The sequence below is a fragment of the Balearica regulorum genome, chromosome 22, assembly GCF_011004875.1.
Source record: "Balearica regulorum gibbericeps isolate bBalReg1 chromosome 22, bBalReg1.pri, whole genome shotgun sequence".
NCBI lineage: Eukaryota > Metazoa > Chordata > Aves > Gruiformes > Gruidae > Balearica > Balearica regulorum.
This window is the reverse complement of record NC_046205.1, coordinates 4,597,360-4,613,158: the sequence shown is the minus strand read 5'-3', so window position 1 is coordinate 4,613,158 and position 15,799 is coordinate 4,597,360. Positions and strand designations below refer to the sequence as shown.

At 65.8% G+C, this 15,799-nt stretch overlaps 1 protein-coding gene across 7 annotated transcripts in view; it reads left to right on the top strand.

Annotated features, from left to right (window-relative positions):
• The first annotated feature begins 3,229 nt into the window (after nucleotides 1-3,229).
• AHDC1 (AT-hook DNA binding motif containing 1) overlaps nucleotides 3,230-15,799 on the top strand; it is a 52,972-nt gene continuing 40,402 nt past the window's right edge. For 2 of the 7 annotated variants that reach the window (XM_075774047.1, XM_075774046.1), the window contains exons 1-2: nucleotides 3,230-3,413; nucleotides 3,894-4,014. In XM_075774047.1, the coding sequence (XP_075630162.1) occupies nucleotides 3,264-3,413; nucleotides 3,894-4,014 (271 nt within the window). In that variant the 5' untranslated portion in view covers nucleotides 3,230-3,263. Of the gene's footprint in view, nucleotides 3,414-3,511; nucleotides 3,635-3,893; nucleotides 4,015-4,442; nucleotides 4,489-9,305; nucleotides 9,449-15,799 lie in introns of those variants that run through there. The other 5 variants (XM_075774052.1, XM_075774051.1, XM_075774050.1 and 2 more) reach the window with 4 other exon arrangements.

The following is a 15,799-nucleotide window of genomic DNA, read 5'->3' as shown; positions in this document are numbered from 1 at the left end:
AGGTACTTAGCCACAGTCACCCAGCAGCTCAGCACCAGTCACTGGGAGGGGACACATTTTTCCATGGAAAAAACCAACTGATATTTGGGAAGAGCCACACACCGGCTACAGCAGCAGCCGTGACAGCAACCAGGGAGCAGCAGGATTTGGGAACGGAGGTTTCCTGGGCAAAGCGAGGCGTAGGGACAGTCGGGGCGCAGCGCAGATGTACGTGGATGGGGAGGAGGCGCAGCAGGAGCCCTGCTCTGCCCGGGGCGCAGTGCTGCTCAGAACTGGTTGTGTTGGGGAGAAATCCAGGACGGTTTTGCTGCTCCGGGGCAACGCGGGGCTGGAATTCAGGGTTGAATGGGTCTCTTCTGCTGCAGTTACATTTATCGGGGTAAAAATCTAGCTGGCTCCATCCTCTGCGGATGCCAGAGGGGCAGAAAACCCCCAACCCCAGTCGGGGTCTGTGACCCACGCTCTCCACAAAGGCAGCTCCTGCATCCCAGCAATGCATCAAACACCTTTTGCCGTCCCCTTTCCTCCCCGTGCCCGTGCACCCCAGCTCTCCTCCGCAGCACCCCGCTGCACCTCGCTGCACCCCGCTGCCTCCGAACCTCCTGCTCTCACCCCGGGGAGCTGGTGAGTGTCACCACCACCCAGCCAAGCCAGCCCGAGCTCTCAGGGGACAAACCCAGGCGGGTCACCCGCTGGCCTGATCCTGGCGAGGGTGATGGCGAGCGGGACCTGTGCCCCCCCCGGGTTTGGGAAGGGGGGGGTTGGACTCCCGGGACAGCCGCCCGCGGGGCGCAGGGACGCGGGCTGAGAGCCGGGGACAGCGGTGGCCCCGGCTCGGTAAAGCAGCCACTAGATGGTAGCGTAAGTCCACGCCAACGCTGCTGACACAGCACTTGGCTGGGAGAGGGACAGAGTGCCCGGGTGACCCGGGTGGCCCTGGGGACCCGCCTCCGCCACCCCCCCCCTCCTCCGGTAAAAAGAGATGCCGGCGAGGCTGAGCACCCGCGCAGTTGTGACACGGGTGGCGTGGGCACGGCTCCCACGCCCCAGTGCCGCCTGTCACAGCCGGGAGCTGCCCGTGCCTGCCGGCGGCTCTCTGAACCGGGGGCGAGGGGAGGACCCCCGCTCCCAAACCCATGGCATCCATCCCCCAAACCCAAAGCACCCCACGCAGCCGAGCTGGGGACAACCGTGGGGCACAAGTCTGACTTGAGGCGGGACAAACCCAGGCCTGGGGACAAGCAGGGTGACCCATTAGGCACCCAGCTCAGCATGGGGGTGCTGAGCACCCATGGGAGCCTGGCAGGGCCGGAACGTGGGTGGCCCTCCACTGGGACCCTGCCGGAAAGTGCCTTGCTTTGCTCCTCGTCCCGGCTCCCAGCCCCGCTGAGGGCTCCATGCCAGACTGATATATATATTTTATGATAACTATAGAGATGCACTTCAAACCTGACAAAGGACTTTGACAGTTTTAAGCATCTCTTTGATTAATACATGACCTTTTAATGCTTCGGATTAAATTAATAAATCTTTTACATTCTAACCCATTCCGCTTGCAATGTAATGTTTTTTGCACGACCTCCTTCTCTCCCTGCCCGTGCAAAGCAGCTGACCCATCCCTCCCTCCCGCTCCCCCGGTGCGCACTCAGGTACAGCAATACACGGGCTTGCAATATTCATAGGGTGCAAAGCCCTGCAAGGCGAGAAGGGAGGGATCCTCCTCGTTTTTTGAACTGTCCCTAAAAATAGCAAGAAAATTCAAAGCTGACATTCAGGGCAAGGGGACGAGGAAGCCTGCAAAGTTGCTCACTCAGCCACCAGCGATTGCAGCGATCCTGTCTGCGTGTGCAGATTCCTCTGCTGACCGGGCTGGAGCCCAGGCCTCCTCTCCGCACCGCTTCCAGGAGCAATGCGGATGGCTCCCCATCCTTATCCGGGGTGTGCAGAGCCCAGCTGGTCCCCGATCCATCCCCATCGATCCCACTGGAGTGCGCAGAGCCTAGGGACAGAGCTGCCAGCTTTTTCGGGTGCAATAGGTCCCCGCTGGAAGACAACTCTCAGCTTGACCCCGGCTCACCAGTTCATCCCAGTCAGGTGGTGAAGCTGGGGTGCCCAGCACGTATCCTGAGAGCAGATTCGCTCCTCGCTGCCTGTTGATCCAGAAACACACATCAAACCCCAACCTGCACCACGCAGGCGAGGCGGAGGGCTGCTGTAAAGCCAGGTGCTGTGTCTCTCCCTGCACCCATGTGTTATTTCATCGATGACTCACGTGTTATTAGCAGCCAAGCAATATTCCCAATTCCCTGGAGTTAACCCTTCACTCGTCACTCACAAAAACACAATGTCATAACAAACATCAGTGGTATTATCTACTTTAATTATATTGTATCTACCCGGCTCCGGGAACATTAACATTGGCGGAGACTTGGAGGGAAGGAGCTGGAGAGATGCTCGACGGAGCCACAGGGAGGGAGGTCATGGGGTGCTCAGGGAGCTGGGGGGCAGCACCCCGCTGTGCCACCACTGTCCCAAGGGACCTCGGTCACCATCTGCCCTCCTGGCATCCCCTCTGAGACCTGGCCGAGGGGTGACACAGCACCGTACCCCAAAGAACGTGGAGGAGCAGGGTGTTACCAAACAGCGGGGAAGTTTCCAGGCCCTAGACAGAGCTTCTGCTTTAAAAAAAATAATTAAAAGTGGGGGGAAAAACCAAAAAAAAACCAAAAAAAAAAAAAAAAGAGGGGGGTGATTGGCCAGCTCTGTGGGCAGCACATGGGTGCTGAGACGGAAAGGGTGACGAAGTGCAGATGTGCACCCCGGATTGTGGCGGGGGGCTGCAGGGGCTATCCGTCCTCCCCTCTTTCAACCCTGTATCCTCAGGGAGGGGGTACGCAGTGCGGGTGCATCCCGGGAGAGGGCAGCAATGCCCCGCGCATCCCATTGGGACCTTCGAGGGGGGGCACCCCGGGGGAAGGGGGGGGGGGCAAACCACCTTCGGTGGTTTGCCCCCCCCCCCCCTTCCCCCGGGGTGTCCCCACCTCAATTATCCCCCTCCCTAAGGAGCGCGCAACTGAGGCGCACCCGTTTGCGCCCCTCCCTGCGCGCTTCGCAGCGGCGGGGAGGAGAAAGAGGGGCGGAGGGGGGGGGGGAGGAAAGGAAGGAGGGGAAAAAAAAAAAAGGGGGGGGGGGGGAAGAGAGAAAGGAAGGACTACAAGGCCCGGCATGCCCCGGCGGTGCTGCACGGCTCCCCGGGGTGCCGGATGCTGGCCGTGCCGCTGACAGCGGAGCGAAGCGGAGCCGCGGTCCCCGCCGCGCACGGAGAGGAGAGAGGGGCAGGGCGCGCCTCGCCGCCGGCTCCGCTCCCCCCCTTTTTTTTATCCCAGCCCCCACAAAGCCGGGAGCGGCAGAAGGCAAGAGCGAGGGAGGAGGTGGAGGAGGAGGAGGAGGAGGAGGAGGAGGAGGAGGAGGAGGAGGAGGGAAGAGGAGGAGGAGGAGGAGGAGGAAGGGGGGAGGCAGCGGCAAGCCAGGGCTCTGCTGCGCTGTGTCTTTCTTTGCTTTCCGCAGGCGGCGAGCGGCGGAGGCGCAGAGGGGAGGTCGGTTCCCCTCCGCCTCCCGCTCCGCTGCCTTTTGTGTGTGTGAGAGGCGAAGGGGGGGGAAAAAGAGGAGAAAAAAAAAAAAATTAGAGGAAAAAAAAAAAAAAAAAGCTAAGCGGCAGAGGGGAGAGAAAAGCCCGGAAAAAAAATAAAATAGAGGGGTGGAGGGGGGGGAGAGGGAAGGAGGAAAGCGGAGAGGAAAGAGCAGGCAGGGGACGGAGGAGGGGGCGGGCTGGCAGGAGCGGAGTTGCCTGGGGAGAATGTGAGCAGGAGGCGCTGGAAATGCTCTCGTTGAAGGTGGCGAGCGGTGCCGAGGGCTCCGGGACTCCCGCGGCCGGTCAGGAGGCAGCCCCGCCGGACGGCAGGAGCCTCCCCAAGCGGGCGGGCTCCGAGGGGCTCGGAGCGCAGCAGCCGGCGGGTGAGTACCGGGGACCCCCCGCCTTTGTGTGGGGCTGGGAGGCTGGGGAGGGGGGGGGGGAAGGGGGGAGGGCACACGGGACACCCCCTTCGGGCAGAGCGGGGGGGGGGGGGGAAGGAGGCGGCGTGTCGTGTGTGTGTGTGTGTGTGTGTGTGTGTGTGTGTGTCCCCGCCGTCCCCTCCGCTGAAGTTGCGCGGCGAGTTGCTGCCAAATTGCAGGAGTTTAATGGCACTTGGGGCGGGGAGGGGCCTGCGGGGGGGGGGGGGGGGGCCCGGGGCGAGCCCCCATCGGGGGGGGCTGCGATCTCCACGAGTTCGGCCGCCTCCCCCTGGCCGGCCCCCGTCCTCCCCCCCCCCCCGCCGTTTCCCCCCCCCCCTCCCCGGGCTGCGAGCGCTGAGTGACAGCTGTCAGAGCCGGCTCCGTCCGCTAGAAGGCAGGCCGCCGCCGGAGCCGAGCGTGTCAACAACGTTTGGGGTTAGCCGGGCTTCCCGGGGGACGTGGGGGGCCCCCCCCCGGGCAGAGCATCCCACCCCCCTTCCCCTGGCAGCCGGCCCCGGGGAGCGGCGGGCTGGCCCGCGGGAGGCAGCCCCAGGGGGTGGGGGGATGTTGGGGGGGGGGTGTAGGTGGCGGGGGGGGGGTCTCACCCCAGCCCCGCCGGTGAAGTTGCGTGGTCCGCGGCGCGGGGCTCGGCGAGCGGTTGTCGCTTCGGTGCCTGTCATCCCCCCTCTGATTTGTTTTTATTGATCAGCTGATTTAAATCCATCCCCCCCCCACCCCTCTCCCCAGCGCGGCCCCTCGGTGCTTGCACGGCAACGGAGACCGTGGGGGGACCGGTGGCTTTGGCGGTGGCTGGTGTCACCCCACGGGGTCACGCTAACGCCAGACCCTCTGCCCACCCTGGGGACGTGTTTGGCGTCCCCAAGGCCGGGGCAGGTGGAGACACCTGGGTCCCTGCTTGTTTACGTGCTGGGGGAGGACGCGGTCTCGGCTGCGACCAGGTGGCCTCGTGCATCCAGCCCCTCGGCCCGTGGCTGCCAGAACCGCCACCGAAAGCCACGGGCTGAGCTCATTGTGTGCCGCCGTGAGCCCCGGCGCGCGGTGGAGTCGCTCCAGATTTATCCTGGCGTGACAGAGAGCAGAAGCAAACCCCCGGGGCGACGGGCACGGATCCTGCCCGCTTGCTTTCGACCCAGGCGCCGGCGGGCTCTGGGGGCGCATGTTCCGAATCGGGGGGGCCCCCCTCCAGGCCTCCCCCCCCCCTCCCGCCTCTTCCTCACCCCCCCAGGTGTCCCCTTACACTGGCTTCTCCTGCTGGGCTGAGGAATTTGCAGGGGAGGGTGGTGGTGGTGGTGGTGGGGAGGGGGGGAAGAGGAGGGCGGGGGGGGGGCTGGAGAAGGGATGGCGCGGCGCCAAATTCCGCTCTGCCATGTCTCTGTAACCTGAATAGGCCAACTCCATCCCCGGTGCGAGTCCCCCGGGGCTCCGCCGCGCTCCGATGCAGTCAGGCGGGAGGTGGCTTTCGTCCGGCTGCTGGCCTCCCCCCCGCCCCCCCCCCCGCCTCCAACACCCCGTCAAACCACAGTCCGGTTCCCTCCCTCCGCTGTCCGGCGAGCGGACGCCGGCCGGAGCCACCGCGCGCCCGCCGGAGCCACCGTGCGCCCACCGGGAACCGATTTGGCAGGAGGTGGAGATGACCCAGGGTTTTGGCCGGGGTGGGGGGGGTGGGGAAGGCGAAGGGTTGGCACCGTGGTGGGGACGGGGTAGCCAAGGACACACACCGGGAGCGGGGCGGCCGGCGGAGGAGAAGCGATGGAAGCCCGTGGAAGGTTACGGGGAGCCTGGGGGGGCCGGCGCTGCCCTGGCCTCCTTAGAGGAGGCAGCAGAGACCCGGGGCAGGCTATTTCTGCTGAGATCCCGAGGAAAGCTCTGGGAGAATTGTGGGCTTCTATAAATAGTGTGTGTCAGCCGAGTGGAAACAGGGCCTTGAAATGCTCCTGCTATTCTCCCGAGTGCTTGGAACCAGCTCTTGGTAAACAGGGCAGCGGTGGGGAGGGCTGTTTCCTTCTTCCGGGCTCGTTAACGGGAGCGTGGGGGGGGGGGAGCGGGAGGGACGGAGGCGGGGGGGGGGGATTTTTGCTTGGCGATAGGGCAGGGCTCCCCCCCCCCCGGGGCCGGCTGGCTGGATGCTGGGCTGTGGCCAGGCTGCCCGGATGCGGGATGGCCCCTGAATGCGTCGCAGATGTCCTCCCCCCTCCTGCCGCCGTCCCCTCCCCAGCTCCGCCACCCGCCGAACTTCGGAGCTGGGATGCGCCGTGCAGTCCGGCCACGGTCCTCGGGGAGCCGGCGATGCCGGGGGCGGTTCTCGGGGTGTGAGGGCTCGGCTGGCCGGGAGATGCTCTGCAGGCCCCCCCCCTCTCGCTGGCATGGGGGTCCGTGCGGTCACAGCCTGGTTCTCCTGCTCCCCACCGCACGTCCGTCCGTCCGTCCAGGCTGGAGTTGTTCCTGCTCTGCCTCGGGGGCACACGCTGAGCGATGCCTTGGCCTGGCGCATGTGCTGGAGGGCAGGTATTTGGTCCCGTGGGACCTTCCCCAGGCACACCCGGACACTGGGGACCCCTTCCCTCGGGGGTCTGTGCATGCAGAGGGGACACGGTGTCATGCGCTCAGGGTGTTTGCTCGGTTCCGGGTGCATCCCAACGGTCCCACTGCCACGGGTGAGCGTTTCGGCTTCGCATGAGGACCCGGCATCACGTGTGGCGTCGCCTCCCCTTGCACCCGTGCCCTGATATTTATTTACCTTGTGCCGCAAACGGTGGCTCGAAAGCTGCGTTGTTATTATTTTTCATTCAAAATAACACAGGGGAGACAAATGGGGTGCCGTTAAGGTGCCCGCTGTGAGTTTTTAGGGCGATGTACGGCGGGCTGCGCGGTGAGACGGATCCGGCGCGCTCGCGGTGGGATTCGGTGTTGCAAAGTGAAGCAGCTGGGAATTCATTGGGGTGTCACGGGGCTGGGGAGCTCACCCTGGCCCCATGGGCTGGCTGACTCGGGTGAAGGCTTGTGGCGCTTGGTGCCGCCGCTCTGCGTGGGTGGGAAGGGGCGAGCGCCAGTCCGTTTTGGTTTTTGGTCGGGTTTTTTTTTTTCTTCTCTCCATCCCTTTTTTTTTTTTTTCCCCTTTCTTTCCTTTTTTTTTCATTTTTTTCTTTTTTTTTTTTTTTTTTTTCCCTCTCTGTGGGTTGAGCGTTGGGGCGACAGACAGGGAAAGTCTGAGCAATGGTCTCCGCGCTGGTGCTGTCTTCAATCACCGCGTCCCAGAATCCCTCGCTCTGGGCCTTCTAGGCACAAGGGCTTACAGCGAAAATCGGCAGCTGCAGCTGCGAGTGAAAGCACAAGAGCCCGGCTGGGTCTTTGGCATCGGCAGGAGAGCAAAAAGCTGGGGGAGGCGAGGAGGGAAAGGAGGAGGGGGGAGAAATGTGCCCTGTGGTTTTTTTCCAGGCTTGCCACCGAGGGTTGTGTTTCAGAGCATCGGTTCCCGGGCGCGGGAAGAGGCGGGAGGGTGGTGGTGGTGGGGGGGGGGGGTGGGGGTGCAGAGCGATGCCTCCGGGGAGCTCATTAAAATCCGTCGGCTCCCCCATTTCGCCGGCCGAGGGAGGCTGGATACGGAGGAGAAGGAGGGAAAGGAGGGAGGGACGTGCTGGGAAGGAACATGCCTGCAAACCGGCTGCCCGGTGGGGACAGTTCCCGGCCCAGGCAGGAACGCTGCCCCGGGGGCTCACCTGTTGGAGCACGTAGGAGGCCTGCGTGCCAGCGGGGCCGTGACAAGGGCGGCTGCACGCCGCCACACCGGGGACTCCATCTGCGGCAGCCCCCCCCCCCCATCACCACCACCACCACCCCCCCTGGGGACGCCGAGCCTGGCTGGGAGGTGTGATGAGCTGCCGTGGTGCAAGGGGGGGGCTGCGGCGGATGGGCCGCAGTGGGGTGCTTGGGTTGGGGGTGCAAGGGGGGGTCAGCGGGGGGCGGGCAGGCAGGAGGGGGCGTTGGCGGGAGGCATCGGCACGTGCGCGGGCAGGGTTTGGTGCGCGGGGCTGGCGTGCGGAGCTGGGGGTGAAGGCGGGTCTGGGCAGGTGCTGGCGGGGGACACGCCACCGTGGCGAAAACGCCTCCTTGCCCTCCTCGGGGAAGGGGACGGGGACAGACGGCAGCAGGGACGCCCCCTCCCCGTGCCGAAGCCCACCCTGCGCAGGCGTGCACGCGGGCGAGCGCTGATGCAGCCTGGCCTGGCGCGATGCGGGGAGACGGGGGAGCGGCAAAATGTGGTATTGATCCTCTCGGAGGGAGAGTGAAGCAGTTCTGGCATCCGCCAGCTCCAACCTCTGCCCTTCCTGCTGCTAAACGAGCTCCAGGCGGAGGGAGCAGCATCCCATCCCATCCCATCCCATCCCATCCCATCACCGCGCGGCCGCCGCTACCGCCGCCGCCCCCGGGGCCCCGAGCCCCGCGCACGCTCTTCGCCTCCTGCTGACTTCAGCGCATCGTCTTGGGCTCGGCGCCTGTACATTCCTCGCAAAACCTGGGCCTAAAATATCTGGAGGAGGACGGAGAGCCTTGGGCGAGGGAGATGAGCTCTTCAGCTGCGGGAAAGGAGGAAGCTGTTCAGCTGGAGGCAACGGGGCTGCCCCTCTCCCCGCCGGCTGCCGGCCCCGCTGAACCCCCGGGAATTTGCTGGGAATAAATCTCGCCCGGCGAACTCGGTGACTTGGCTTGGGATGGATGCGCCCGTGCAGAAGCAGAGGCAGGAGGGGACCCTGTGCGTTGCCGGATGAGTGGCATGGGGAGCAGGGTGACAGGGGAGCAGGGTGACAGGGGAGCAGGGTGACACAGGAGCGGGGTGACACAGGAGCGGGGTGACACAGGAGCAGGGTGACACGGGAGCGGGGTGACACAGGAGCGGGGTGACACAGGAGCAGGGTGGCAGGGGAGCAGGGTGACAGGGAGCAGGGTGGCTGGGAGCGGGGTGACAGGGAACAAGCTGGTGCTGGGTGGCTGAGGAGGGACAATAAATGCTGAGAGGGAGGCGCTAGGCGGGAGCTGTGTGAGAACCAGTTTGCGAGGTCCAGATTGGCAGCAGATCCTGAACCAGGAGGAGCTGAGCATCCATACGGCCCCTGCCGAGATCAGACGAGACGACAGCGACTCGGTTTGGGGGAAGAAATTGGAGGCGGGGGAAGCTTTTTTGCTGAAATGAAATTTGAACCCCAAAGTGGGAGGGAAGTGGAGGTGGGGGGCACGGCTCTCTCCACATGGTTATTACTGCTGTTTTCCACCCAGCTGAAAGGAGAATGTAGCTTAATATGGACCCGCGGGGAGGAGAAGCGATCGGGAACGGGGATTTGTCAGGAGGGAGCTGGGAAACAGCGAGAGAGACGTAGAGGTGAGAGTGGCCAGCGCATTGCCCAGGGAGGTGTTTGCAACCCGGCAGGAGAGGACGGAGCCGGGCTGGAACAAGGCGCTATTGTTCTTGGCGAGCGGGGGGCCGGCCCGCGGCCCCCCCAGACCCGCAGAGCTGGCGCGGAAGTGGGGAACGTTTTTTTGGGACTGGTTTTCCCGGCGGATTGCCTGCTGGGGAGTGGGAAGAGCTCACGGTGTTGGGGTGCGCCAAAGGGACCGGCCGAAATGCCGGGGGAGGCGAAGGGACGGCGTGCCGGGGCCTGGTGGGAGGATGGGGGGGGTGATGGCAGGTGAGCCGGGGAGGGGACAGGGATGAGCTGGGGGAGTTTCGGATCAGCGAGCGGCAGGGTGGGGGTGGCGGAGCGGGGGCTTGGCGGCCGGGGACGGCGTGGGGATGGGGTGTGCGAGCGGTGGCGGGGCAAAGCCTGGTGTCCCTCGGCTGGCAGGCGCGTCGGCTCCTCCTCGACACGTGCACGGGGGTGGGGACGGCGAACTGGAGGGGCTTCTCCCCGTGCTGCCCTGGGGACCCCTGTCACCCCGCGATGTGGGTCCCGCTGTGATCCCCTCTTGGCTGTTGGCATCTCTCCATCAGTCCCCAGCCCGTCGCCACTATCCTGTGTGTCCCCTCTGTCCCTCGCCCCGGCGCCTGCCATCGCCACCCTTGGCACACCGCCGCTGCCGTCGGCGTCTCGCGTCCTGCCTCCAGCATCGGGCACGGAGGCGTTGGCAAGAGCAGCGGCCCCGTCCCGCTGCCGACATCAGCCACCGCGTTGCCGCAGCTGCCGGTTGTCCCCTGGGCCACCGGTGCTCGGGGATACCCCAGGGTGCCGGAGAGTGGGAGCGCAGGGGACCGGTGAGGTGCATAGGAGACAGAGGAGGAGGAGGAAGAAGAGGAAGAGGAGTGCGGCCCTGTGGGGTCTGGGGGCTGTGGCTGGGGAGGGGGTGGCGAGGCAGGGGCCAGCCTTTGCACATCTCAGGGTGAAGCCGAGCTTGTCCCAGCCCTCCCTGGGCTCCCTGCGCTGTGGCTGGGGGGGCGAGCCTTGGCCCCCCCCCCAGCCTAGCTGGAGAGGAGAGAAATCCCCCGCAGAGTGCAGCCCTGGCATTTGCTCCCCATCCCCCCCCCCAGTTCCCACCTCTCTGATGCTTCAAACACAGCGATGCCCTAAAGGCAGCAGAAGCACCTTAGCAAGTGCACACTAAATATTTGAACACGCACGGGTGGCTTCGGGTTCACCGCTGCTCTTGCCCTTCTCCACCCCTTCCCTGGCATCTCCCTCTCTAGATCCCCCAAATTTAGGGGGTACGCGTGGGGTCTTCTCCTCTCCTCCAGGACAGGGGTGTAATATTTGCTCCACGGTTCTTGCTCTGAATTACTTGCTCTGCTCCAACCGAGCCAGCGCGGTGCATTGCCGTGCCACCTCGGGTGCGTGTCACTGTGTGCGTGTGTGAGTGTGTCCCCCCCCACCACCCCCCAACCCACCCGCTGCCAGCCCTGGCCGCACGTGGTGGTACCACGGCATCCGCGCGATGCCCGCCTCCCCATCCTTCATCTCCTCGCCCTCCCCTCCTCTTCCTCCCTGCCTCAACACCCTGTAGCCGAGCTGGGCGCCTGTCGGGGCAGAAGGAGGGGGGGGGGGGGGAACAGCGTTCCCCTCCCCTCCCCGGCATTCCTCGGGAGTGAAACACAAGAGCTGGCAGGGCACTCCTGCTTTCTCTGGCCTCCGCTCCTCCGGTGCCTGAACAAAGCCCTTCTGCCTCTCCCGGGAACCTTGGGGTTTGAAACAGGAGAGGCGGCTGGTGCTGCGTGGCAAGGCGAAATGTCCTCCTCCGACCTATTTTTGGGTTTCTAAGGTGAGTGGGGGGGAAAAGGGTGGGCACGGTCCCCGCGGTCCCGGTGAGGGGCAGCTCCGGCCAGGCCGGAGCTGCCCCTCACCGGGACCGCGGGGACCGTGCCCACCCGGTGGCATCCTCCTTAGCCCGGGGGATGCCAGAGGGCTGGCTGCTGACCCTTGGCTGGGCTTTGCATCCCCTCCATCTCACTGCCATCGTATTGCTATGGAAACTGAGCCCCGGAGAGGACCGGTTCAACCCCAGTTTGGTCCCAGTTTGATCCCAGTTTAATCCCACCTCTCATGTACAATCCATCTGTGGCAATTACAGGTCGGTGTATCCGGACCAGCTTTGTCCCTTCATCCCGCGATCCGGGATGATGCATCCCAGAGGGACTGCGCGCTCCTGCCCCCCGGTCGCCTTCCCAAAGTCCGACACACCCCCCCCCCACCCTGCCGAACAAAGCCCCCCCCTCACCCCCTCCCCACCGCCCCCGGTGAAACAGGCCCCTGTCGGAGCGCAGTCCCCGACAGCGAAGGTTATTTTAATGGATGCATTACTTTAAACGAACCCTCCGCCATCTGTTCCACCCCCTAATTACGCATGCAAAAAAAGCCCATCTCACAGCCAGCGCAGGAGAAAGTAAAGATATAAGTGATTTAAATGCATGTATCCGCAGCTCCGCCGGCAGCTGGGCTGGGCTGCGCTCCTCGCCTTCCTCCCGGCTGCCAGGCGAACCGGGCAAGTTGCAGGCAAAGGCGGCAGAGGGATGGCTCTCCTGGGTCCGGCAGCTGCCGACACCTCTGGAAGGTGGTCGTGCTGCCGGACGGTGGGTGCAGGCAGGGGTTGGAGTTTGGTGGTTGAATCCGCTCCCCCCCCCCCCCCCCCCCCCTCACCCCGTTGCCTCTCCCCGCCACCCCCCTGAAGGTTAGCTCTGCCCGCCGGCTGCCAGCCTCAGCGTGGTGGCGGCTGAGCCTTCAAAGCGCGGGGACACGCCGCCGTCCCCGGGCTGCCGCGGTGCATGGCGGGGGTTTGGGGGGGAGCACCCCCGGCTTGGCCGGGCTCCTCGCCCTGCCGCTGTTTGATGGTGGCTCGCGTGGGCAGGGGGTCCCGTGGTGCTGGCTCTGGGTGTGCGCAGCCCCCCGGGTGACGCTGGGGTCCTTGTCCCCTGGGAGAGGGGCCGGGGCTGGGGGGGTCTTTGCTCGCGGGCTGCGGGGCTGTTTCCCAAGCAGCAGCTGCGTTTCCGTAATCCATCCCAAAATCCAGAGACGCTGGACCCTGAGTGTCCCTGGGCGATATTCGACTGTGGGGGTCTGTCCCTTGGGGCTGCCGAGGGGGAGAGCGGGGAGGGCAGTGGCTGAATAAGCTCCCCGTGGGGAGACAGAGCCCGTAGGTGTTTGAAAACCCCCGTTTTTAAGTCAGTGTCCTGGTTTGAGGAGTCCCAGCTGTTGGGGGGGGGGGGGGGTGGCAGCGTGCCGGCGCCGCGGTGCAGGGGGCTGAATGCAGCCACCGTCCCCAGGGCTGCCCCAGCGTGACTCAGTTTCCCCCATCCCCAGCCCAAACCCTCTCCCTATGCCACCGCCCGGGGCCCGGGGGATGGCGGCAAAATGGGTGACCAGCCTGGCTTTGGGTGACCCCACGGTGACAACGCAGGACAGCGACCACCGTAGCAGGGCCACCGCCTGGCGCCGGAGCTGACGGCGGTCCTGGGTGCCGGCGTCCCCCCCTTCTCCCTCCGTCTCCCTCTCTCTGTGCCTGACTGCAGCAGATGCGCCAGCTCTGCAGGAAGAGGGAATTAAGTTGGGCTGGAGGAATTTTAAAGATTGCTGCAGGCCTGAGGGTCTTAGATCCCCCCGCGGAGATGGGCAGTCATGCAGAATTAATCCTATCGGCAGCCTGGCTCGGCTTCAGCCGGTGCAGAGCTCCAGGAGAGCGCGAGGGAGCGCGGGGGGCGATGCTGGGGGCGGCTGAGCGAGCCCCGGCGCCTCTCGGCGTCGATGGGAAATTAATAATGAAAAATTAAAAGCCCAAACTCAGCCTTCCTCCCGCCCCACCACCACCCCCAAGCCTGGAGGTGGAACTCGCAGTGGGGAGGAGGAGGGAAGATTCTGCAAAGCTTAAGGAAAAACCTGTTTGCCGTAGCAAACGGAGCCCGGTGGTGCAAGGAAACCCCGGGGCTACATCCTGCTCTTGGTGAACGGTGCAGTGGTACAGCCGGGGCTCTGCTGTGTGCCATGGCGGGGGGGGGGGTTGGGGGGGTGGTGCGCTGGCTGGGTCTTGGGTGGGGGCACCCCTTTGCTGCCATCACCCAAACCCATCTGCGATGGGCTCGTGCAGTGGCAGGAGGCAGCTTGGGGTGCTGCGCCGGCACGGGGGGCACGGGGACGCACCGGACATCCCCACGTGCTGCAGCAGCCACGCGCCACGTCCCAGGGGACGCCGGGGTGGCATCTGGGTGCCCCGTGGCTCTGCCAGCCCCATGGCCAGCCTCGCCCCCATTGTCCCTCCTGGCTGCCGGGGCTGCGGTGCCACCGTGCCAGCGGGCTCGGTGGCTGCGTGACGCCGGGCAGGGTGGCCCGCGAGGACTCTGCAGCTGCTGCCGAGCCCTCTGCTCCTCCGGTTTATAAATAATGCAGCACCGAGGCGTGTTGGCAGCGCCGCACACACGCCTGCAGCCCCGGCGCGGCAGCGGGCGGTTCGGGGGCGAGCAGCGGGTGCTGTCACCCCATCTGGGTGACACCGAGCCATGCCATCCCGGTGGGGAGGAGGCAAACCCCGGTGTCTCCGTGCCCCCTTGCTCCCCGCGCCGTCTCCCAGCCCCACGTGCCCCGGGTGGGTGGTGGCCGCGGTGGGTGCTCGCGGTGACCCCACGCGCAGGGACGTCCCCGTGCCTCGTGGCGGTGGCGCCGATGGCGGCGCGCAGCTTGCACGGTTGCCATGGCGATGTGCCGGCGCTAACGAACCCGAGTAAACATTAACGAGGGAGAGCCCCACACGGGGTGGGTGGAAGGGAAGGTGGGGGGCCGCAGCGCTCGGGTCTGGGGACCCAGGTGTCCTGCGGGACTGGGTGCCAAGGTGGGGGGTCATGGGATCGTCCGTGCGTCATAGGGTGCGCTCGGGAGCATCGTCCCAGACGCCTGGGTCCCCTCGAGGTGCTGCGTGAGGCCATGCTTTAATGGCCAGACTGGGAGCTCTGGGTGCTGGGAAAGAGCGGGATGCCTGGGTCCCCTTCCCACCTCGGGGGCACCCACGGTGGGGAGGTCCTGACCCCGAGGACCCAGAGGTCCCGTCCCCGCTCCGCACAGGCACCGGTGCAGTGCACGGCTCCACTATCCAGCCCCGGCCACCGTCACGCGCTCTGTTGAGCACCCATGGGTGCAGGCGTGGGGAGGGGGATGCGGCCGCTGCCGGGTGCCCCCCGGGGTTGGCGGGAAGCTCGAGGCATTCCTGGCAGGAGCTGCCTGGCCCTGCCACCGCTGCTGCCTGCAGTTGTCACCGTGACTCGACTCCTCGCATCCCTCCCTTTCCCCCCGGCCACGCCGGCACAAGGACCCACACCGTGGCTTGGGTGGGGGTCAGGGTGGGGGTCAGCCCTCCGCACCAGCAGCCCCACCGTGGCCGAGGTCCCCTCCAGCGTTTAATGGCACTGCAGCTCATTAAACGGAGGTGCAGGTGCCCCGGTACCTTCCTCCTCCCAGAGGGCTCTTAATGAGCGACCGCTAACGAGCGCCTGCGCTCCCTGCTCACCTCGCCAGCCCCGGTAAGAGGCTGATTGGTGAGCAGGCACCCGGGAGCGATGCACACGCTCTTTTCGGGGGCTTTAAGGGGTCGAGTGACCCCACGTTTGCTGCCGCGGATGTGGCCTTCGCGCCGTGCGCGAGGGTCCCGCGTCACCGTTGCCGTGCCGGTGCCGCGGCCGGATGGTCCACCAGCTTGGTGTGCCAGGGAGCGCCGATGGCTCTCGCAGCCCTCGTGGCCCCGATGTCTGTCAGTCTGCGAGTGGGGGCTGACAGCACGGCAGCTCCCTGCCTGCAGCCTGCCTGCAGCCTGCCTGATTTTGCAGCAGAGCACCGTACCTGGGGAGAGGGCTGAGGGCTGTCACCGTCCTTCCAGGCGTGCGCGGACGTGGCAGCGCCGCGTCTCTCCCTGGCTCCTCGGCACAGGGCCGCTGTGGGATGTGCGTCACGGGCACCTGGTGCCCCGTGCCTCAGTTTCCCCTCTCAGGGACACAGGGCCCTGGGGGCAGGGGCTGCTGGGTGGGCATACGGGGATGTGGGTTGAGGCTTGTGGTGGTCCCCCCAGCCCCATTTTTGTCCCTGTAGTCACATCGTATGAAGCCACCCGACCCCTCCCTGGGTCTGTCTGCACGGGGGGCTCTGGGGGGGGTCGGTCAAGGGTCTGTGGCTCCTGTGCACTCCAAAAATAACCCGGGGGCACTGATGCAGTGCCGGGGTGCAGGTCTGTGGGTACCACGGACAGGGTGGGCTGGGGGCTGCCTGGCTGC